General features: G+C 45.5%; 1 protein-coding gene across 2 annotated transcripts in view; it reads left to right on the forward strand.

Moving 5' to 3' along the window:
* Positions 1-16,921, forward strand: part of TNFAIP1 (TNF alpha induced protein 1) — a 67,255-nt gene extending 50,334 nt beyond the window's left edge. For both annotated transcript variants that reach the window (XM_030222569.1, XM_030222570.1), the window contains exon 7: positions 15,746-16,921. In XM_030222569.1, the coding sequence (XP_030078429.1) occupies positions 15,746-15,982 (237 nt within the window). In that variant the 3' untranslated portion in view covers positions 15,983-16,921. The remainder of the gene's footprint in view (positions 1-15,745) is intronic.
* The last annotated feature ends 6,590 nt before the right edge of the window (positions 16,922-23,511 follow it).

The following is a 23,511-nucleotide window of genomic DNA, read 5'->3' on the forward strand; positions in this document are numbered from 1 at the left end:
GCTAAACTAACCGCCTTCACCACATTTTCCGGCAATGAATTCCAGAGTTTAATTACACGTTGGGTGAAGAAAGATTTTCTCCGATCGGTTTTAAATTTACTACACTGTAGTTTCATCGCATGCCCCCTAGTCCTAGTATTTTTGGAAAGCGTGAACAGACGCTTCACATCCACCTGTTCCACTCCACTCATTATTTTATATACCTCTATCATGTCTCCCCTCAGCCGTCTCTTCTCCAAGCTGAATAGCCCTAGCCTCCTTAATCTTTCTTCATAGGGAAGTCGTCCCATCCCCGCTATCATTTTAGTCGCCCTTCGCTGCACCTTTTCCAATTCTACTATATCTTTCTTGAGATGCGGCGACCAGAATTGAACACAATACTACTACTACTACTAACTGACATTTCTAAAGCAATACTCAAGGTGCGGTCGCACCATGGAGCGATACAACGGCATTATAACATCCTCACACCTGTTTTCCATACCTTTCCTAATAATACCCAACATTCTATTCGCTTTCTTAGCCGCAGCAGCACACTGAGCAGAAGGTTTCAGTGTGTTATCGACGACGACACCCAGATCCCTTTCTTGGTCCGTAACTCCTAACGTGGAACCTTGCATGACGTAGCTATAATTCGGGTTCTTTTTTCCCCACATGCATCACCTTGCACTTGCTCACATTAAACGTCATCTGCCATTTAGCCGCCCAGTCTCGTAAGGTCCTCTTGTAATTTTTCACAATCCAAGTGATTGGAATTGGTGCTAGTTTACTTCAGTGCTGTGACACTGAATAGCTACAGGGTCTGGTTGCTGTAATTTTTATTTTTTTTTTAGTGTTGGTTGCACATTTAGAAGGTGTCTGCTCTTTCTTCTCTGGAGAGTATTTATTGATTTGGTACCTGCTAGTTTCTTCCTCCTCATTCAGAACCAAGGCCTGGGATCTGATACTTTGAGCCTTTGTTCTCACCTACTTGGATTTTTCTTCTGTTTCCATATTGATCATGTCCTCAGTCCGGCCCTCATAAACTGCAGCTACCTAATAGTGCTCTAAATGTCACCATGGAGTAGCAGCTGAGATTTCTTTCCCCCAGGGTGTGAGTGCTGCCTCTGCTTCATTCCCAACATCATCTGGCTTGGGGCGCAGAAGTCTGAATTGGGTTTCATTACTATGGCAGTCCACAGCATTGTTGTTGACTACTACTACTACTACTATTTAGCATTTCTATAGCGCTACAAGGCATACGCAGCGCTGTACAAACATAGAAGAAAGACAGTCCCTGCTCAAAGAGCTTACAATCTAATAGACAAAAAATAAAGTAAGCAAATCAATTAATGTGAACGGGAAGGAAGAGAGGAGGGTAGGTGGAGGCGAGTGGTTACAAGTGGTTACGAGTCACAAGCAATGTTAAAGAGGTGGGCTTTCAGTCTAGATTTAAAGGTGGCCAAGGAAAGGGCAAGACGTAGGGGCTCAGGAAGTTTATTCCAGGCGTAGGGTGCAGCGAGACAGAAGGCGCAAAGTCTACTACTATTGGAGATTCTAGATGGAATGTTGCTACTATTGAGATTCTGAGATTCTACATGGAAAGTTGCTACTACTACTACTACTATTTAGCATTTCTATAGCGCTACAAGGCATACGCAGCGCTGTACAAACATAGAAGAAAGACAGTCCCTGCTCTAATAGACAAAAAATAAATAAAGTAAGCAAATCAATTAATGTGAACGGGAAGGAAGAGAGGAGGGTAGGTGGAGGCGAGTGGTTACGAGTCAAAAGCAATGTTAAAGAGGTGGGCTTTCAGTCTAGACTTAAAGTTGGCCAAGGATGGGGCAAGACGTAGGGGCTCAGGAAGTTTATTCCAGGCGTAGGGTGCAGCGAGACAGAAGGCGCGAAGTCTGGAGTTGGCAGTAGTGGAGAAGGGAACAGATAAGAAGGATTTATCCATGGAGCGGAGTGCACGGGAAGGGGTGTAGGGAAGGACGAGTTGAGCCACTACGCTAGTCTTTGGTGAACCCCCTTTAATGGCAAAAAAGGTACACGCAACTGGGAGGTTTCTGCTTTCTTGCAGAAGAGAGTGAAGAGAGTGTGATCATCATTAGAAGGGGCTATATAATAAAATGTTCATTTCTTCACTTAATTAGATACTCCAGAGGGAATTCTGCACACTTTATTTGCAGTTTTCTTGTGCAGAATTTCCCCATTATAAGGGCTGGCATCTCCCTCCTCAGCATGAAATACCACCCCCACCCCAACACTGCAGCAGCAGTTTACCATGCACCTTCCTACAGACCTCCACCCCATTCTCATGGCACACACCCCTTTACCAGCCCCTCCTACCACCTGCACACACATCACCTTTTTTTTCTAGCCCCCCACATGCCTTATCCACCTTTTTTTCACAGCCCCCCCAACTCCAGCCATAATTTACAGCCCTTTCTCACTAACACACAAGCCACCTTTTTTGCCAGCCCCCCTCCTTGTGCTCCTCACTCACGCCATCTTGATTACAGCCCCCACCCTGCACACACACCGGCCACCTTTTTTTCCAGCCCCTACCTCCCTTCCTGCACCCTCACCGGCTTCAGCATGGCATGAGGAGGAACTCCCAGCAGCACGTCAGGCTGTTTCTTGTTCCTCTGCCGTCTTGGACCTGACTGTTCTTTTGAGCCGTGTGGACCTCCATTTAGACATGTGACAGGAACTGCCAGGGACCAAATTGGCAGAGGAGCAGGAAGTAGCCCGAGATGCAGCTGGGCTGCTCTTCTTGCCATAATGTAGGGTAAGTGTACATGGAAGGGAGGGTGTGTTGTGCTGTGCTGTAGGGCAAAAAAGCAGACTGTACAGAATTGTGCAGAGGAGGGAAATTCTGCATTTGTACAGTAGTACAGAATTCCCCCAGGAGTAATTAAGTCATTCTGACCTAGAGTACATATTTTACTGTGGTATATAGAAGAAGGAAACAACCCCATGCAAAGTAAAACAGTATAGAAACTGAGGCAAAAGAATGATATTGACGTAGTGATGCAGAACCAAAGAGACTTTGGGCTCTGATTGTTGTTTGTGTGATTTAGATGTTTTTAAATAATTGAATCTTTTTTAAATTCTTTATACATGCCCTAGAAATGTTCAAAGTATGTTTTATGAGTAGTGTATCTCACTGGCTTTTGTTAAACCAATCGATTTTGACAGGTGACATGCCCTCTTCTGGTTTCTTAGCCAATCAGAAGTGAGGACATGCCCACCCTCTGCCCTAGCCAAGCCCCACCCAGAGTCCCTTAGACATCACTGGATATGTCCTGCCTTATTTACATATCCCACCCCACCCCTTTTGGTAATGTTGCAGAAAGTGACATCATCACATGCCCCTTTTCCCAAGATGGTGTCTATTCTCCGAAGACAAGCAGGCTGATATTCTCACAAGTGGGTGACGTCACGTCGGCCCCGGAGGATTTTAAAGCAAAATCTAAAAATCTCTTTAACGGCGTTCCGTCACGCGAGCGATCGCACCGCGCATGTGCGCGCACATCTTCCCGCTCGCCGTGCGGACACGCCCCTCAGTTCTTCTTTTTCCGCGTCTGAGGAGACACGGAGTTCGTTAGTGCTTCGTGTTTTCTTCAGGTCCTCGGAGTTAAATCTTTTTTATTTTACCCTTTTGGGTGTTCTTTATTTTTTCATGTACTTTCTCATGGCAGGCTCATTGTGGCTTACATATACAGGTACTTTTTGTACCTGGGGCAAGGAAAGATTAAGTAATTGCCAGAGTCACAAGGGGCTGTGCCTGAAATGAGAATCAAAACTTATAGGTATTTCTTTTTTTCTTTTTTCTTATTAAAGAAGAGTGTGCTGGTAAATTATCTGTGGGCTCTCTCACCAGCAAAGTAAAAGAGAATTCAGGAGGCCAAGCCCATATTTTAGGATCCATTTGTTAAAGTCCCAAAATTCTTAAAAGCTTAACAAATGGCTCTCGAGAGCTGTGAGAGCCTGCTCCAGCACACCACTGACTTTAAACCTTGTACCCGCTGCAACCGGATGCATCGAGTGAGTGTCCACCCGCCTCGGCGCCTCCTGCTTTGCAGGTCATTCGGGCGCATCGGCGGACGTGTCTTGGGCCGGATCATCTCCCTGAGAAGTGCAAGTAGTGTCTCAAAATGACGAGACGTATGCTACTTGCCAGGGATGCCTAAAGGAGATCAAATTTTGAGTCCAATAGAAGACCGATGCACGCTGGGTACAGTGATGCATCGAGTGGGTCTCCACCTGCCTCGGCGCCTCCTACTTTGCAGGTCATTCGGACGCATCGGCGGACATCGGTACCATCGGTGCCCAGAGCTTTGCTCCCTCTGTTATGGAGGTATCCTGGCATCAGACGTCGGTCAGTGCCGAGAGCGTTGCTCCCTCTGTTATGGAGGTATCCTGGCATCGGACGTCGGTACCATCGGTACCGAGTATCATGGGTATAATCGGTACCATGGGTACCATCGATACCAGATATCATGACTGTCATCGGTACCAGGTACCATCAGTACCATGGGTACCATTGGTACCAGGTATCATGGGTACCATCGGTACTGGGTATCATGGGTACCGTCGGTGCCATCGGTACCAGGTATCATGGGTACTGTCGGTGCTATCGGTACCAGGTATCATGGGTACCATCGGTACCAGGTATCATGGGTATAATCGGTACCATGGGTACCATCGATACCAGATATCATGACTATCATCGGTACCAGGTACCATCAGTACCATGGGTACCATTGGTACCAGGTATCATGAGTACCATTGGTACTGGGTATCATGGGTACCATTGGCACCATCGGTACCGTCGGTGCCATGGGTACCATCGGTCTCATCTCTGTTATGGACACGCAAGTCATCTGGCAGTCTGGTATCGATTCCCCAGCATTTCCAGATTCTGCCCTCGGCTTCGGTACCATGGGTACCATCGGGTGTCATTGGTGCTGGTGCCTCCTGCGGCATCTAGCTTTTCACCCGGGATTAGATCTCCTTCACCAATGCTGCCTCCGGTATTGGTGTTCGCAGCCTACTGGGTCGATTCTCCTTCACTGAAGTCGTCTGGAGAGTCAATTTCTCGACCCCGTCGTAGAGGTTACCGCGCCTCCATGTCGGACGGGTTTGGATCTGAGCTGCTCTGTTTGAGTTGTTAGCTCAATTCAATGATGGCTCATCTGATGAACACGAAGGTCATGGGGTTTTCTCTGCTGAGAATTCTCTAGATCTTCTATCTGTCTCGACATTACAGTGGAGATTGTGAATCAGCCCAAGGCCCCAGATGCTCGAGGTCCTGGACTATCCATCTTCACCTAAGTCTTCTACCACATGATACAAGAAGACTGAATCCCAGTATCGGATCCACGAGGAACCCAGTTTCATTAGGCCTCAGTTACCTCATGATTCTGCGGTGGTGGATTCTGCTCTCAGAACAGATAGGAGTTCTAAAAACTTGCCCCCGGGGCCAGAGCATACATCCTTAGCCTCTTTTGGGAGAACGGCAAAATCGAGTCCTGCCAGATCTTTACGAGCATTCCCACCGGAGTAAGCTAAACCTTTTCACCAGGTGGTCGCAGGTTCCTGTCCAGGGGCATTTTCGACACTTGTAATGTAACATCTAGATTTCTGCTCTGGGTATAGTGATGCGCAGACTCTCATGACTGCGTGCCTCTCACCTGGAAGAGGGGACTCAGCAGAAAATTGTAGATATTCTGTGCATACACTTCCTCATCTCGGAAGTTCTTTAAAGGGAAGAGAAGTTTTCCTTGTGCCTTAAGGGATCGTACGTATACTCCTGCTTCTCGACAGCTGGTTCAGGCTATGCCACAGCACGCTCGTTCTAGTCAACGGCGTGCACCTAATCAGGCCCCTGCAGCTACTCCGCAAAAACCAGGGACGGGTTTTCGACTGGCTCCAATTCAGCATAGCCACCATTAAAAAAAAAATAAAAAAATGTCCGTACCAGCCAATATGCCTGTCGGGAGGAGGTTTAAATTTTCTCCACCAAAGGTGGCTTCTTGTAACCTCCAACCGGTGGGTTCTTCAAATAGTCCAGTTAGGATACATTCTCAATCTGGAATCAAACCCTCCACATTGCTCATTGGGAGCTTAATCCTTTAGCTTCCATCACAAGTGGGTACTTGCAGAGGAACTCTCCGCCTTTCTCAGTGCCAATGCAGTCGAGCCCGTTCCACCAGGGCAAGAAGGGTTGAGATTCTATTCCAGGTGCTTCCTTGTGGGTTGCTTCCCATCATAGACATAAGGGGCCTAAACAGATATTTGGTTCAGGATGCTTTCCCTGGGCATCCTTCTTCCCATACTTCAGGAAAACGATTGGCTATGCTCTCTGGACTTACAGGATACTTATACCCAGTTTGCGTCCAGAGTATGTTTTCCTAGTGCCTGGCTGTTGTTGCAGCGTCTCTTCATGGACTGGGAGTGCATGTGTTCCCTTATCCCGATGATTGCCCGTCTCAACAGATTACAGCTCAGTAAATATTGAGACTTCTAGGCACATGGCTTCCACAGTTCAAGTAACTCCCATGGCACATTTACACATGACATCCGCTCAGTGCATCCTAGCTTCCCAGTGGTATCAAGTTCAGGGTATCTAGAGGATGTGACCCAACTGTTCACCAGTTTTCGGAATTCCCTTCAGAGGTGGTCAATTCTCTCCATTTTGATTCTGGGGCATCCCGTCCAACTTCCTCAGCCACAAAAGCTGCTGACGAAGGTTACATCCCTCCTGGGGTCGGCTATCCAACCAAATTATTCTAATTCAACCAAACAATCGGGTTGCGATGTACTCGATAACAAAGGGGTACTGGATCTTGCCCTCTGAGTCAGGATGTCATGCAGATGTAGCGGTGGGCCCGCCAACGCGGCATGTTTTCTCCAAGCCACTTATCTAGTTGGCGTAAACAGCAGTCTAGCCGACAGGCTGAGCAGGATAATGCTACAGTCATGGTTGTTGAGCATGGCTGTAGCTCGAAAGATCTTCCGGGAGTGAGACACCCCCTCAGTGGATCTTTTTGCCACTTAGTCCAATCACAAAGTCCCTCAGTTCTGTTCCAGGCTGCAGGTTCACGACAGGCTAGCATCGGATGCCTCTCTCCTTCTTTGGAGGACAGGCTTTCTGTATGCGTATCCTCCCATACCTCTGGTGGAACAGTCTTGCTGATTCTCAAGCAAGATTGTGGAGCCATGATTCTGATCGCTCCCTTCTAGCCGCGTCAGATATGGTTCCCTCTTCTTCTGGAGTTGGAATGTTTTCCACCTCTCTTTACGCAGAACGAGGGGGCACTTCTACATCCCAACCTCCAATCTCTGGCTCACACGGTCTGGATGTTGAGAGTGTGAATTTCGTTGAGTCTTCCAGAGAGTGTCTCCCGAGTCCTGCTTCCAGAAAAGATTCCACGAAGAGGTGTTATTCTTTTTCATGGAAGAGGTTTGCCGTCTGGTGTGACAGCAAGGCCCTAGATCCTGCCTCTTGTCTTTTACAGACCTCGCTTGAGTTCTTTCTACACCTGTCTGAGTCTGGTCTCAAGACCAACTCTGTCAGTGTTCATCTTCGTGCAATAAGTGCTTATCATCAACGTGTAGAAGGTCAGCCTTTAGCTGTCCACTTCATGAGAGGTTTACTTCTCCCCCAATATTGAGAGAATTCCTTGTATGTGTCTAGGGGGGGGCATTTCTGTTGGTCTCTTATGCTTCGGTCAAAGCCCCTATCAATCCTTCTCCAGTATCTTGGGGTCTCAATGTCGTTTTCATCCAGCTGCTGAAAGCTCAATTCGGGCCACTGGATTCCTGCCATCTGAAGTATTGGACCTGGATGGTCATTTTGCTTGGTGGCTGCTCCTTCAACTCATAAGGTCGGTGAGCTTCAGACTCTAGTAGCTCAAGCGCCTTACCTTACTTTTCATATTAACAGAGTAGTTCTCCGCATGCAGCCAAAGTTCTTACTGGCGGTGGTATTGGAGTACCATCTGATCCAGTCAATTGTCTTGCCAACATTCTTTCTCCCTCATCTTACAAGCCCTGGCGAAAGCAAGCTGCGCACTTTTTACGTGGAGCGGACGAGCCCCCTCAGACAGTCCGCCCAGTTGTTTATTTCTTTTAATGCCAATAGAGAAGAGTTGCTGTCGGAAACCGCACCATTTCTTCTTGGCTAGCAGACTGCATTTTCTTCGTTTTTGTCCAAGCTGGACTGACTCTAGAGGGCCATGTCATGGCTCACAAAATTAGAGCCATGGCTGAGTCGGTGGCTCATCTAAGATCAGTCACTATTGAAGAGATCTGCAAGGCTGTGGCGTGGTCATCAGTCCACACATTCACATCTCACTACTGCCTTCAGCAGGATAGCCGACGCGACAGTCGGTTTGGGCAGTCGGGGCTGCAGAACTTATTTGGGGTTTAGGATCCAACTCCAACCCTCCTAGGCCCATTTTTGTTCTGTTCCAGGCTACACTCATTTAGATGTTTGTTCTTTTCAGGTCAATTTTTATTCTGGCCTCGCCGTTGCGAGACTCAGTTGACCACTGTTTGTTGTGTTGTGTAACCCTGGAAGCTAGGGATACCCCACTTGTGAGAATATCAGCCTGCTTGTCTTCGGAGAAAGAGTAGTTACTTACCTGTAACAGGTGTTCTCCGAGGACAGCAGGCTGCATATTCTCATAAACCCTCCCACCTCCCGTTTTGGAGTTGTCTCCTTCATCTTTTGGATTTAACTGAGGGGCGTGTCCGCACGGCGAGCGGGAAGATGTGTGCGCACATGCGCGGTGCGATCGCTCGCGCGACGGAACGCCGTTAAAGAGATTTTTAGATTTTGCTTTAAAATCCTCCGGGGCCGACGTGACGTCACCCACTTGTGAGAATATGCAGCCTGCTGTCCTCGGAGAACACCTGTTACAGGTAAGTAACTACTCTCTATTGGACACACTACACTTCCTGTTTCTACTATATGCTGCCATCTTGGATGGGGGGGGGGGGGAGGGTGTCGCATGACAGGAAGTGACATCAATGCCCTGACACCGCCCTCTACAGCCTTGGAGAAATGTGTGCACCTTAATTTTTTTCTCACAGGAAAGAAAATAAGCATTTTAGCCTTCAGAATTTTTCTTTCTAAAGGATCTGTTTTTTCATAACACGAAGCAGTAGATGCAAAGCTATTTTAAGATGAATTTTTACAAGGAACCACAAGGGGGTGTGGTGTGGTTTATCAGACTTTCAATCCATGCTGACTTGTAATCTGAAAGGCTCAATCCTAGATCCCCCCACCCCACCCCATCCTCCTCCTCCTGGCAGGGCCGCTGAGAGACACATCCGGGCCAGGATTGGACTGCCGTGCATGCACCCTGTCCCCTGCTGTCTGAGTCACTGCTGAGTCACTCTGTCCTCTCCTGCTCTAGTGCTGTGTTCTGGGAGGAGTCGGGACCGGGTGATTGTGATATCACTTTAATGTACTCATCCGGGCTCTGGGCAGGTGCAGGAGAGTTCGGACCCGGAAGCAAGGAAGAAGCTTGCCAGGCCCGAGCCTCCCTCCCCCGGAGTCCGGGCCTGGGGAATTTCTCCCCCCCCCCCCCCCCCAACCTCTTGGCATCCCTGAGTACTGGTGTCAGGCAGACGTTTTTTTCTTGTAGTAAAGGAAAAAGGCATTGTTTGCTTTTAAGACAAGCCCCTAAAAATAAAAGAGAAAAAAAGAAACTGTAGCTATTTTATTTCACAGTTTACAAGTTTGTCTGTTAAAAGTGGTGGTTAACAACACAAAGAACAGCATCTGTTTTATTTTTCTCTCTTACCTTTAAAGTAGAGTAACGGTGCCAGCTCCCCCTCTCCTGCTCCTTCTCAGCTTTCGGCAGGCATGCCGTACTTTCTGCGAGATCAGTCTGCAGCCTCTCTCAATCCTCAACCGCGCTCTCCCCCCCCCCCCTCCCTTTTTTGTGTGTAGGATCAGAGCCTCACAATGTGGATCAGCTGCAATTAGACCCTGCCCCTCCCTACCAGTAGGAGTTTGGGCAGTGATGTCATCAAAGTGGATGGGCAGAGGGTGTGGCTTGGGCAGCAAGTAGGCGTGGCTTGGGCGTGTCCTCACTTCTGAAAATAACAAGAAACAGCATAAGGAGTGTCAAAGCAAATGCAAGGCGCAGATTAAGAAGGCCAAGAGGGAGTATGAAAAAAAGATAGCATTAGAGGCAAAAAAACATAGTAAAATTTTTTTTCGGTATATTAAAAGCAGGAAGCCGGCAAAAGAATCGGTTGGGCCGCTGGATGACCGAGGGGTAAAAGGGGCGATCAAGGAAGACAAAGACGTAGCGGAGAGACTGAATGAATTCTTTGCTTCGGTCTTCACCGAGGAAGATTTGGGTGGGATACCGGTGTCGGAAATGGTATTTCAAGCGGACGAGTCAGAGAAACTTACTGACTTCACGGTAAACCTGGAGGACGTAATGGGGCAGTTCGGCAAACTGAAGAGTAGCAAATCTCCTGGACTGGATGGTATTCATCCTAGAGTACTGATAGAATTGAAAAACGAGCTTGCGGAGCTACTGCTAGTGATATGCAACTTATCCTTAAAATCAAGCGTGGTACCGGAAGATTGGAGGGTGGCCAATGTAATGCCCATTTTAAAAAAGGCTCCAGGGGAGATCCGGGAAATTATAGACCGGTGAGTCTGACGTCGGTGCCGGGGAAAATGGTAGAGGCTATTATCAAAAACAAAATTACAGAGCACATCCGAGGACATGGATTACTGAGACCAAGTCAGCATGGCTTTTGTGTGGGGAAATCTTGCCTGACCAATTTACTTCAATTCTTTGAAGGATGTGAACAAACATGTGGACAAAGGGGAGTCGGTTGATATTGTGTATCTGGATTTCAAAGGCGTTTGACAAGGTACCTCATGAAAGGCTACAGAGGAAATTGGAGGGTCATGGGATAGGAGGAAATGTCCTATTGTGGATTAAAAACTGGTTGAAGGATAGGAAACAGAGAGTGGGGTTAAATGGGTAGTATTCACAATGGAGAAGGGTAGTTAGTGGGGTTCCTCAGGGGTCCGTGCTAGGACCGCTGCTTTTTAATATATTTATAAATGATTTAGAGATGGGAGTAACTAGCGAGGTAATTAAATTTGCTGATGACACAAAGTTATTCAAAGTCATTAAATCGCGACAGGATTGTGAAAAATTACAAGAGGACCTTACGAGACTGGGAGACTGGGCGGCTAAATGGCAGATGATGTTTAATGTGAGCAAGTGCAAGGTGATGCATGTGGGAAAAAAGAACCTGAATTATAGCTACGTCATGCAAGGTTCCACGTTAGGAGTTACAGACCAAGAAAGGGATCTGGGTGTCGTCGTCGATAACACACTGAAACCTTCTGCTCAGTGTGCTGCTGCGGCTAAGAAAGCGAATAGAATGTTGGGTATTATCAGGAAAGGTATGGAAAACAGGTGTGAGGATGTTATAATGCCGTTGTATCGCTCCATGGTGCGACCGCACCTTGAGTATTGTGTTCAATTCTAGTCGCCGCATCTCAAGAAAGATATAGTAGAATTGGAAAAGGTGCAGCGAAGGGCGACTAAAATGATAGCGGGGATGGGACGACTTCCCTATGAAGAAAGACTAAGGAGGCTAGGGCTATACAGCTTGGAGAAGAGACGGCTGAGGGGAGACATGATAGAGGTATATAAAATAATGAGTGGAGTGGAACAGGTGGATGTGAAGCGTCTGTTCACGCTTTCCAAAAATACTAGGACTAGGGGGCATGCGATGAAACTACAGTGTAGTAAATTTAAAACAAATCGGAGAAAATTTTTCTTCACCCAACGTGTAATTAAACTCTGGAATTCGTTGCCGGAGAAAGTGGTGAAGGCGGTTAGCTTAGCAGAGTTTAAAAAGGGGTTGGACGGTTTCCTAAAGGACAAGTCCATAAACCGCTACTAAACGGACTTGGAAAACTCCAAAATTCCAGGAATAACATGTATAGAATGTTTGTACGTTTGGGAAGCTTGCCAGGTGCCCTTGGCCTGGATTGGCCGCTGTCGTGGACAGGATGCTGGGCTCGATGGACCCTTGGTCTTTTCCCAGTATGGCATTACTTATGTACTTATGATTTCTTTTTTTTTTTCCTTTACAGTTTGTATCCTGTTTTATATGTTTTACTGTGACATATATACATTTTGAGTAAGAATTGGAAAGATAACATAACATGAATTTTGTACATGGATTCAGTTCATGTTCTCCCTTGCAGATCTCTGTAGAAAGCTGTGTGCTTCTTTGGGAGAGAATAGGTGATACAATACTGTACTTGAAATGTGTCCCTAGCTTGCTGCTTTCCCCTTTGAGCTGGGATCTTGCTTTCTGCCTGAACCCTTGTATGCTTTTTTCCTGCCTGGGCTTTTATGTTACACTAGTGGACCCTGCCCCCCACCCCCCCACAATCCTTGTAAAGCAATAGTGAAATTATACAGGCTAATCTACTATAATAAAACTCACCCTCAACGTTCTGAAGTCACTCAGTCACTCCCTGAAGGGTTCATGGATTCATGGTGGTGAAGCCACAACACTGACCATGTCTCTCTGCCCCGCCCTCGCATGACGGACCAATCAGAAAAAACACCCTCAACATTCTGAAACACAAAGGACCATCACAACACCGTTCCCAGGCAACACTAGGCAACGTAAGACGGACCAATCAGAGGAAACTACGTGACAATAAGGGAGGAGCATTCCCCAGCAGAATGGCTCATTTATCTGTGCAGCACGGAGAGCACAGAACCACCGCTGGAACAAGAGAAGAATATTCCTGCTGTGGGTATATGCAAAAATAGACCGGGGGGTGGGGGGAAATAAATTTTTAAATGCCTAATGCCAGTACTGAAGAGTGCCAGAGGGCCTATAGCACAGACTATATTTGGGATCGCTTGACATGGAGTCAGAGGAGCCGGAAAACAACGTGCCCGTCACGATGTGGGCGAGCAGGACAAGCTGCGGCCCAGCTGGAAGGATTACCCGCGACCCAGCCAGCAGCAAACAGCGACCAAGGACAGCACAGCACATCCCCCAACCCCCAAGCAAAAAACAAAACAAAAAAAAACCACACATCAACAACCTGCACACACACCGCACCCTCACACACACACACACACACACACACAAAATAACTCTGTGACACATACACACACACACACAAAAAAAGCCACATGCTAGCGCCCGTTTCATTGGTTTCGGAAACGGGCCTTTTTTACTAGTATTCAAATAAAATTATACACTCGCACATTATCTGTAAATTTTCAGCTCTTACACAGATAGTATCAGGGTGAAATCTGAATGGCCTAACCCTAGCCATATAAGAGCGGATTGGAGTGAGATCAGTAAATCTGGATAGCAGCAATATTCAGCTGCTGTCTGGATAATGTACATGTTTAGGCACTGCTGCTTATACATACAATGACAATGAATTTATGTTCTAATGTAAATACTGGCATTTAATACAGTTGTGCTAGCTCAGTATTGGGCTTCTAGATTTAAAAACTGTAGGAGCCAGGATAAAATGGAAATGGGACTTGATATACCGCTTTTCTGAGGTTTTTTTGCAACTACATTCAAAGCGGTTTACATATATTCAGGTACTTATTTTGTACCAGGGGCAATGGAGGGTTAAGTGACTTGCCCAGAGTCACAAGGAGCTGCAGTGGGAATTGAACTCAGTTCCCCAGGATCAAAGTCCACTGCACTAATCACTAGGCTACTTCTCCATTCATTCCACCAATAAGAGCCAACCTCATCAGTGATGTCACAATGACTTGATTGCCCGATACTTGGCTCACTTCTGATATTGTGATGTCATAAGGGAAAGGGAAATGGGACTTGATATACTGCCTTTCTGAGGTTTTTGCAACTACATTCAAAGCGGTTTACATATATTCAGGTACTTATTTTGTACCAGGGGCAACGGAGGGTTAAGTGACTTGCCCAGAGTCACAAGGAGCTGCAGTGGGAATCAAACTCAGTTCCCCAGGATCAAAGTCCACTGCACTAACCACTAGGCTACTCCTCCACTCATTCCACCAATAAGAGCCAACCTCATCAGTGATGTCACAATGGCTTGATTGGCCAGTACAGTTCCCCAGGATCAAAGTCCACTGCACTAACCACTAGGCTACTTCTCCATTCATTCCACCAATAAGAGCCAACCTCATCAGTGATGTCACAATGACTTGATTGCCCGATACTTGGCTCACTTCTGATATTGTGATGTCATAAGGGAAAGGGGGAAAGGGAAATGGGACTTGATATACTGCCTTTCTGAGGTTTTTGCAACTACATTCAAAGCGGTTTACATATATTCAGGTACTTATTTTGTACCAGGGGCAATGGAGGGTTAAGTGACTTGCCCAGAGTCACAAGGAGCTGCAGTGGGAATCAAACTCAGTTCCCCAGGATCAAAGTCCACTGCACTAACCACTAGGCTACTCCTCCACTCATTCCACCAATAAGAGCCAACCTCATCAGTGATGTCACAATGGCTTGATTGGCCAGTACAGTTCCCCAGGATCAAAGTCCACTGCACTAACCACTAGGCTACTCCTCCATTCATTCCACCAATAAGAGCCAACCTCATCAGTGATGTCACAATGACTTGATTGCCCGATACTTGGCTCACTTCTGATATTGTGATGTCATAAGGGAAAGGGGGAAAGGGAAATGGGACTTGATATACTGCCTTTCTGAGGTTTTTGCAACTACATTCAAAGCGGTTTACATATATTCAGGTACTTATTTTGTACCAGGGGCAATGGAGGGTTAAGTGACTTGCCCAGAGTCACAAGGAGCTGCAGTGGGAATCAAACTCAGTTCCCCAGGATCAAAGTCCACTGCACTAACCACTAGGCTACTCCTCCACTCATTCCACCAATAAGAGCCAACCTCATCAGTGATGTCACAATGGCTTGATTGGCCAGTACAGTTCCCCAGGATCAAAGTCCACTGCACTAACCACTAGGCTACTCCTCCATTCATTCCACCAATAAGAGCCAACCTCATCAGTGATGTCACAATGACTTGATTGCCCGATACTTGGCTCACTTCTGATATTGTGATGTCATAAGGGAAAGGGGGAAAGGAAAATGGGACTTGATATACTGCCTTTCTGAGGTTTTTGCAACTACATTCAAAGCGGTTTACATATATTCAGGTACTTATTTTGTACCAGGGGCAATGGAGGGTTAAGTGACTTGCCCAGAGTCACAAGGAGCTGCAGTGGGAATCAAACTCAGTTCCCCAGGATCAAAGTCCACTGCACTAACCACTAGGCTACTCCTCCACTCATTCCACCAATAAGAGCCAACCTCATCAGTGATGTCACAATGGCTTGATTGGCCAGTACAGTTCCCCAGGATCAAAGTCCACTGCACTAACCACTAGGCTACTCCTCCACTTTCCTTATCACTTTTTTGGGGTGGGGATTGTGTCCATTTATTAAAATGTTTTTGGTTTTTTTTTTAGTTTCCCACACCCTTCTTGTTCTTCTGTGAGGGAAGAGAGCAGTCTGTCAGCAGTAGCAGTGGTCTGGGGCATGTCCCAAGGTTACTACCAAAGCATAGTACCTACAGTGATCTGGGGCAGTGTGGCATTCTCTTTAACCTTATCTAGCAGATAACTGGCTAGTTTCCTCAGGTAACATTGCTGAAGTCTTGTCTATTCTCTCCAGTAACGGTAATTCTACTGTAATTCCTAGGTTGAGTTTCCAGAGGCTCGTATCTATGAGGAAACGCTGAATGTATTGCTTTATGAAACACCCCGGATTCCAGATAACTCTTTGTTGGAAGCCACCAGCCGTAGTCGCAGCCAAGCGTCCCACAGTGAAGATGACGAGGGCTTTGAGCTGCGTGATCGTGTGCGTCGGATCCATGTGAAAAGATACAGCACATATGATGACCGCCAGCTTGGGCACCATTCAGCTTTCAGGGACTGACAGAGGTTCTGGGGGATTTCCTCCCTTTCTCTCTATTTTTTTAACAGTACTACATTTGCATTTTATAAAAGCACATCTACAGAAGAGTTCTCTTTAACACTGACCAGTTTCTGTAGACAGACTGAAAACAGTTGTACAAAATCTTGTATAAAAACAGTGGCAGATGGCAGCTTGCATGGGGCAGAATGAACAGCCTCAACATTGTGATCTGTGGATGTGTTTAGCCAAGAGCACCATCTGTTACTGTTGCAAATGACACCCAGTAGGGAAGTTGATGGCATGTGAAATCTTCAGCAGTTTCAGAAGAAATCCTGAAAACACTAGTTTACTTCAGCCTTGATCGTTCATGCCTTAGTTGTGATTTCTTGTTTGGGAAGAGATTGCGAAGTGGGCTACTTTTAGGCGAAACTTGTGACACTTCCTACGTGTGAGACGAGTTTTGGTGGCTTCACCATGCTGAAATGAGATCCATCCCTCTAATGATTATTCTTGAGAGTTGAGTTCCCTAGACCTGTCCTGTCTTCACTTTATGATATGAATTTACAGGGTGTTATATTTTTGTTTTTTGCTGTTCAATTTCGAAACATGACCGACTAGCTGCTGGTTAGAGAGTAGCTGTGTCATTGAGTAACAGAGATAAACGGTGCTTTAAAATGAAGTCATAAAGGTTGGGCAGTCCTCTCCCGTGGTACAATCTTAAGTCATTGTTTGGGTATTAGTTGATGTCACCTCTTAAAAGTTCTCCCTAGACTCGGTACAGTCTTGCCACTTGAATTGTTTTTCCAAAGAGATTTTAAATTTGGAGTTCAGCAGATAGGTCTCGGAAAAAGTACGTGGCTGTTCATGCAGTCAGCTTAAAGGTCTCATTGTACAGAATGACTTGTTCCCTGAGGCATGTCATTAACTTAGGGTGGATTCAAAGCATGATGGCTAATTGTAGACGGGGAGGGGGGGGGTTATGGGACATGCCTGACAAATAGGAAATGATGAGACAAATTTTAGTGCTTCTTAACAGTATACCAAGCCACTTGTTTTCAGGATTACCGCTATGCATGTGATGGAGATCCGTTGTTTGAAAACATATTTCATGAATATGCATTGTGGTAATCCTGAAAACCTGATTGGCTAGGTGTGCTTCCGATAGAAGGTTGAGAAACATTAGGGATGTCTAAATGCTTAATGGTTTTAAAAAGAAGGTAATTTTCTTGTTAATTTTTTTTATTTTCAGCTATTTAAAAAATAACAATCCAATAAACATCTTGTTACAGAAAATAAAAAGTAATTATACATAAGTAATATCAAAAAGAAATATAACTAAAAAGAAAAAAAATCCTTATCAGGGAAAAATGACTTTTTCTTAAAGTCTACAGTTGAGGGAGGGAGACAAGGCAGAATTCAATCAAACAGTTATTAGACACAAAATCCAGAAAGAAGCTAAATATCACATTACAGAGTAGACATTACTGGTATAAAGGTGAAACAAAACATGCAGCAGTTTTAGAATTTCAATTTCAAGTGAGGTCTTCACCTACAGCGAGGTTTACATGGATGAGGTAGCGATAGAAAGAAATTCAAGCCAGGCTAAGAAGGAAAGTTAAGAAGGGTTAGAGAACAGATGAGTTTTTAGTTTCTTTCGGAAACTAAAGCAATCTTTCTCTGTCCTAATTTTGACAGTTAGGAAGGTTCCAACTACAGGGAAGAGAGAGCTGAAGGTTTTCCACAACTTAATTTGCTCAGGGTTGTGAGGAAAATTAACAGCTGAATACTCAGTTTCAAGGAGTGGGCTAGGATTAGTGACAGTGTGTCGATGAATAGGCTTGAGGTAGTTGCGTATAGGATTTGAAAGATCAAGCAGGCAGCTTTGAAGCTGATACGGTCTTTCATGGGGAGCCAGTGTAGTTTACGAGCATGTACATCTAGCCCCGTCTTTGGCCATTTTCAAGTCCAAACTTAAAGCCCACCTCTTTACCAGTGCTTTTGACTCCTAACCACTACTCACTTGCCCTGTCCTTTTAACCTCACCTCTTTATTTCCTTACTTTTATGTTTCAAAGTTTTTATTGATGATGCCACAGAGTAACACAATCATTTGATTAAGTACATAACAGTTTTAACTTTGTCAATCATATGTACACTAATCCGCGGTCATTATCATCCAATTTGATTTACAGTTTCCTTCCCAATTCCCCCCTTCCCCCCCTTAATACTGTCTTTAACTTAATCCTTGTATCAAAATAGAGCAATAAACAACCATAAACATTATCCGCTATCTGCACTTTCCAAGAATAATAACTTGTATTTGTGTCGCGGTTAACCCCTTATCTAATATCTCCCTCCCTTTCATCCAAAAAGAAGGTAATTTTTTAAAGACTTTTCTAATTTGCTAAGGAGTAAAAGAAATAAGTTCGTTCTTGGCTTAGCATTGAGGAGAGAGGCAGGCGATGGGTTTTAAGTGCTTACTGTTGCTAGTTAAATTAGACCTGGATCTTCAGTGCCAGGCCATGTCTGGGCACCAGCATTGACTGAGTATGATTGGACATGTGCTGACTGCCAGAACTTTATGTAGGTTCTAGCTGAATATCTGCAGCAACCTGCATATTGGGGATCTGTTTGGCAAGAGACGTGCTCCATCGCACATGTGTGAGTGCCTTCCCTCTTGCTGCGAGAGCGTGGGACTAGTAGTTCTCTTTTCTGTGTCGAGGAGAGCACATGTTCATTATCCATGCCTCACAGCTGGTTCGGATTTCGTCGTCTTGTGCCTTCCTTTCTCTCTCTCTCTTTTTTTTTAATATCTCTTTCGGGGTTTATCTTACCTTATTCTTTCCCCATAGTTTTTTAAAGATTATTTTTGTCTTTTTTTTTCCCTACGTTTTCTTTGTTTTACCACACTCACTAGGCCACATTTAGGCTTGAGCTGTGATTGGGTTTTTCCATTTTCTGTTTTTTTTTTTAAGCATCATTGAGTCATCTGTATGGCCACAGCTGGTTTTCCTTTCATGTCATTGCTACAGTCCCACTTGGCCATCAGCCTGTGGTCTCAGCATCGATTGCTACCCGTGTTGGCACACCCTTGATGTCGGTGGAGGAATCCTCTCTCGGGGTCATGGTACTTCTTTGTCGAGGTGGGCTCGGTCTCAGCCCTCTCATCAGGAGATCTTGGCTGATACCATTGAGGAGCACAGACTTGGGCGTTCATGTGTACCCCTATCTTGACGACTGGCTGGTGAAGAGCACATTGTGGGATGGTGCTCAGGAGTCTACGTGAAGGACTATTCAGGAGTAATAGCTAGTAGGATTTGTTTTAAACTACCCTAAGTCTCATCTGCTCCCTGTCCAGTGATTTGGAATTCATTGGAACCCTGCTAGATACTCAGCCGGCTTGGGCTTACTTCTCACTGTGGCATGGGCAGACGCTCTTGTTGACCTCCCACTTCAGTCCAAGCAGGTCACAGCGGCAGATGTTGATGTTGTTGGGCCATGTGGCCTCTAATGTTCATGTGACGCCCATGGCACGTCTTCACATGAGAACTGCCCAGTGGACCCTAGCTTCCCAGTGGCGTCAGTCCACAGGGAACCTAGATGATGTCGTCCAAGTTCTGCCAGAGCTGGTTCAGTCCGTACTCTGGTGGACAATTCGATCAATTTTGACTCTGGGACTCCCATTCCAAATTCCACAGCCTACAAAAGAGCTAAGATAGATGTATCCCGCATAGGGTGGGAAACTCATTTAGACAGGCTTCACACTCAAGGTGCTTGGTCAGCCCAGGAAACAGATCTCCAAATCAACCTTCTGGAGCTCTGGGCGATCTGGAACACACTAAAGACTTTCAGGGATCTCTGAACAACCAAATTATACTCATTCACATGGACAATCAGGTTGCCATGTACTACACGAATAAGCAGGGAGGCACCTGATGTGGTATTAGCCACGCCAGCACAGGATGCTGCTCAAGGCCACTTTACTTGCGGGAAAATTCAACAGCCTGGCCATCAGACTGAGCAGGATCATGCAAATGCACAGGCAGTCTCTCAGCATGGGTGTTGTCCACGAGATCTTCCGAGCGTGGGGCACCCCCTTGGTGGATCTCTTTGCCACTTGGTCCAGTCACAAAGTCCCTCAGTTCTGCTTCATGCCCATGATAGACTAGCATCTGATGCCTTTCTTCTTGATTGGGGGGACAGGACTTCTGTATGCATATCCTCCCATTCCTCTTTTGGGAACGACTTTTGCTGAAACTCAAGCAAGACCATGGGACTATGATCTTGATCCATTTCCTGCTGACCCTGGCAGATCTGGTTCTCTCTTCTGGAGTTATCCTCCGTAGAACCCCTCATCATGCAGAATGAGAGGTCTCTTCTGCTTCCCAGTCTCTGGCCCTCACAGCCTGGATGTTGAGAGCTTAGAATTTGCTTCATAGCATCTTTCTAAGGGTTTCTCCAGGGCCTTACTGGCTTCCAGAAAAGATTCCACTAAGAGATTAATCTTTCAAATGGAGGAGGTTTACCATCTGGTGTGAGGGCAAGGCCCTAGATCCTATTTCCTGCCCTACACAGACCCTGCTTGAATTCCATGTGCACCTCTCCGAGTCTGGTCTCAAGACCAACTCAGTAAGGATTCACCTCGGTGCAGTTAGTGCTTGTCAACATGCAGAGGGTAAGCCCATTTCTGGACAGCCTCTAATTGTTCACTTCATGAGAGGTTTGCTGTTGACAAAGCCCCCTGTCATATCTCCACCTGTGTCATTCTCACCCAGCTGATAAAAGCTCCTTCTGAGCCACTTTCCTGTCATCTGAAATACTTGACCTGGAAAGTCATATTTTTGGTGGCTGTTACTTCAGTTGTGCTGTGACTACCCTGGTAGCTTGTGGAGTGTTTCGGGCTAGTAGAGATGCTCAGCTTCTGCCAGTTTCAGTTCTGTAGAGAGTGGGATAAGACTTGTTGTACTAACGTATGTATAATTCAGAGCAGGGATTCTTAGCCCAACCCTCAGGACACACCCATCAGTCTTTTCAGGATATCCACAACGAGTGAAAATAAGATAAATTTTGCATGCACTGCTTCCATTGTATTCAAATCTCACACACGTTCATTGCGGATCTCCTGAAAGGTAGACTGCTTATGGGATACTCTAGAATTGCCTTGAGAAACACTGTTGTAGAAAATGTCCTTCTGCATCCTTGTTGCTCTTTCTTTTAACACTATGCAATCATATCAGAATAATTATTCGCATAGAAAGTCTTTGCGACCAGGAATACAATCAAAACAATTCGTCCCATTCTTTTGATCCCCATTTGACTGTAGCACTTAAGCTGGTTCAATAAAAGGCTTCCTAGCCGAATTGTCTCCATGATCCATCAGGCTATAAGACCTTGCTCTTCAATCAGCTGAATATTTTACTGGCTAAGTCCTTTTATCCTGTGGTTCAGAACTAACTACTTCATATACGTGGAGTCAGTTGACCTATAGTAGGTGTGATATCAAAAATGACCTTACATCCTGCATGAACCAATCCAGTCTGTGTGGTTCATGTGTGACACTGTTTTGGGGATTACTAGTGCCCAGAGGTGACAGAGGAGGAGCTTTATGGAACTGAAAGCATAATAACTTGACCAAGAAGAATGTTTAATTGCTGGAGACTGAGTTTTACTGCATTTGATGTGTGCTGAGAAGGTAGTGCAAGAGGGTTCAGAAGCCCATTGTTTGCTTTGTAGTTGTCATGCCCTGAATTGTCCTGAGCTCAGCTGATCATGGCTTCTGTGTCTCACTGGCTGCCTCTGCCCCTAGCTCTTATTTGATTCGAGCTGAGATATATATTTTTGTTAATACCTCCTGATCATTTTTGGGAAGGGAAGTCAGTAAATAAGATTATTTTTCTATTTTTTCAGTGCTGTACTTCAGTTCACCTTATTTATTGACTCCCACTGCCCTTCCACACTGGTGATCCTATCTTGGAACAGGGGTTCTCAAGCCAGTCTTGAGGACACAAACGTCGTCTGGATTTTAGGGCAGCCACAATGAATATGTATGAGAGAAATTCTCCATTCTATGTCATGCATATTCATTGTGGTTGTCCTGAAAACCTGACTGGCTAGGTATCCTGAGAGCTGTGTTGAGAACCCTGGTCTTAGAAGGAGCACAGAAAAAGTGTAGATGGAGAAGTTACATTGAGATATATGTACTGAGGGTGGTGTTAGCAGGGTCAGTGGTAGCAGGGTATGCATGGCAAGGGGGCGCCAACATTCAAGGAGTGCCAGAAACTGCCATACTTACCCTGCGCTACACTACAGCCTAAGAAGACCTACCTTGATCCTTGAAGGCCGCCCTGGTGGTGTAGTGGCCTTTGAGCCTGCCGCCAGAAGCCTTGGCAGCCATTTTTAAAATACGGCGGCAGCGGCGCCCACACTGAGGAGCAGCAGAGGGCAGGAAAGACTGGGATTCTTTCCTGTCCCCGCAGCTACAGAAGTCGTCACTACACCACCACCAGGGTGGCATTTAAGATCAAGGTAGGTCTTCTTGGGAGGGTTGTAGTGTATGAGAGAGAGGGGGTTGTAGTATGCAGGAGGGGGGGTGGCGGCATTACTGCGGCAGCATTGGTGGTGGGGAAGGGGGCAGGTTTTGGCACAGTATAAGTCATCAAAAGGACAAAATGTAAGAAAACCAATGGACCGCATTAGGGGTTTATAGCCCATTTATTTATGTTTAAGAAAATGAGAGATCTGCATGAAAGAAAATATTTATTTTTATTATTTTGACTTCTGAAAACCACTTGACCCTGAAACATGCTCAACCATATATGCCCCTGCAGTTTATACCAATGTTATGCATCAATGTAGATGGGGCCATCCCCTTTCCAACTTCAATTTTTAATTCAGGCTTCTGTAATTTAATTCACCTTTGACTAATTATGTAACTTGACCTTCAACCCTGATTCCTTTACCCTAATTATTGTGTTATTCCTTATGTTATGCACAGAGAGAGACTACAAAACTACAAAACCCAAAATGCATTGGGAGAGGATTTTAAAATGGACTTAACAAGCCACACTGTGCAGTTAGTGATCTATGTTGCTGAAGAAAGTCAGGTTTTTGAGGGGTATAGGAAACACTTTTCTGGTGGACTGTTTGCTTTTTAGAGTTTGCACACAATACTTGAGAGATCAAGAATATTTTAAACTACCTAACTTAACACACTACAAGGGGCTTTATTATGCAATAAGTAATCCTTGGTTTTTAACTTTTAAATGTAAACATTTCTGTATGTTTATCCAGGCTTTGTTTGAAAATGCAATACTAATATATTTTTTTTCCAGTTGTAATAAAAATTTGGAATCTTTTATTGTGTATGTATGATACCTTAGGGGTTTGGGGGGGTGTTGAAATAATAGCTTGAATTGGGTTTTTTTTCTACTGTTGACCTTTATTATTAACTGATCACCTGAAGGGAGAAAGGGGAATGGGAAGAATACCTATATATGCTTATGAATCGCACAGCAGAACCAAAAGAACAAAGCTCTCATATTGATGGTGTAA

The sequence above is a fragment of the Microcaecilia unicolor genome, chromosome 13, assembly GCF_901765095.1.
Source record: "Microcaecilia unicolor chromosome 13, aMicUni1.1, whole genome shotgun sequence".
Classification (NCBI taxonomy): Eukaryota; Metazoa; Chordata; class Amphibia; order Gymnophiona; family Siphonopidae; genus Microcaecilia; species Microcaecilia unicolor.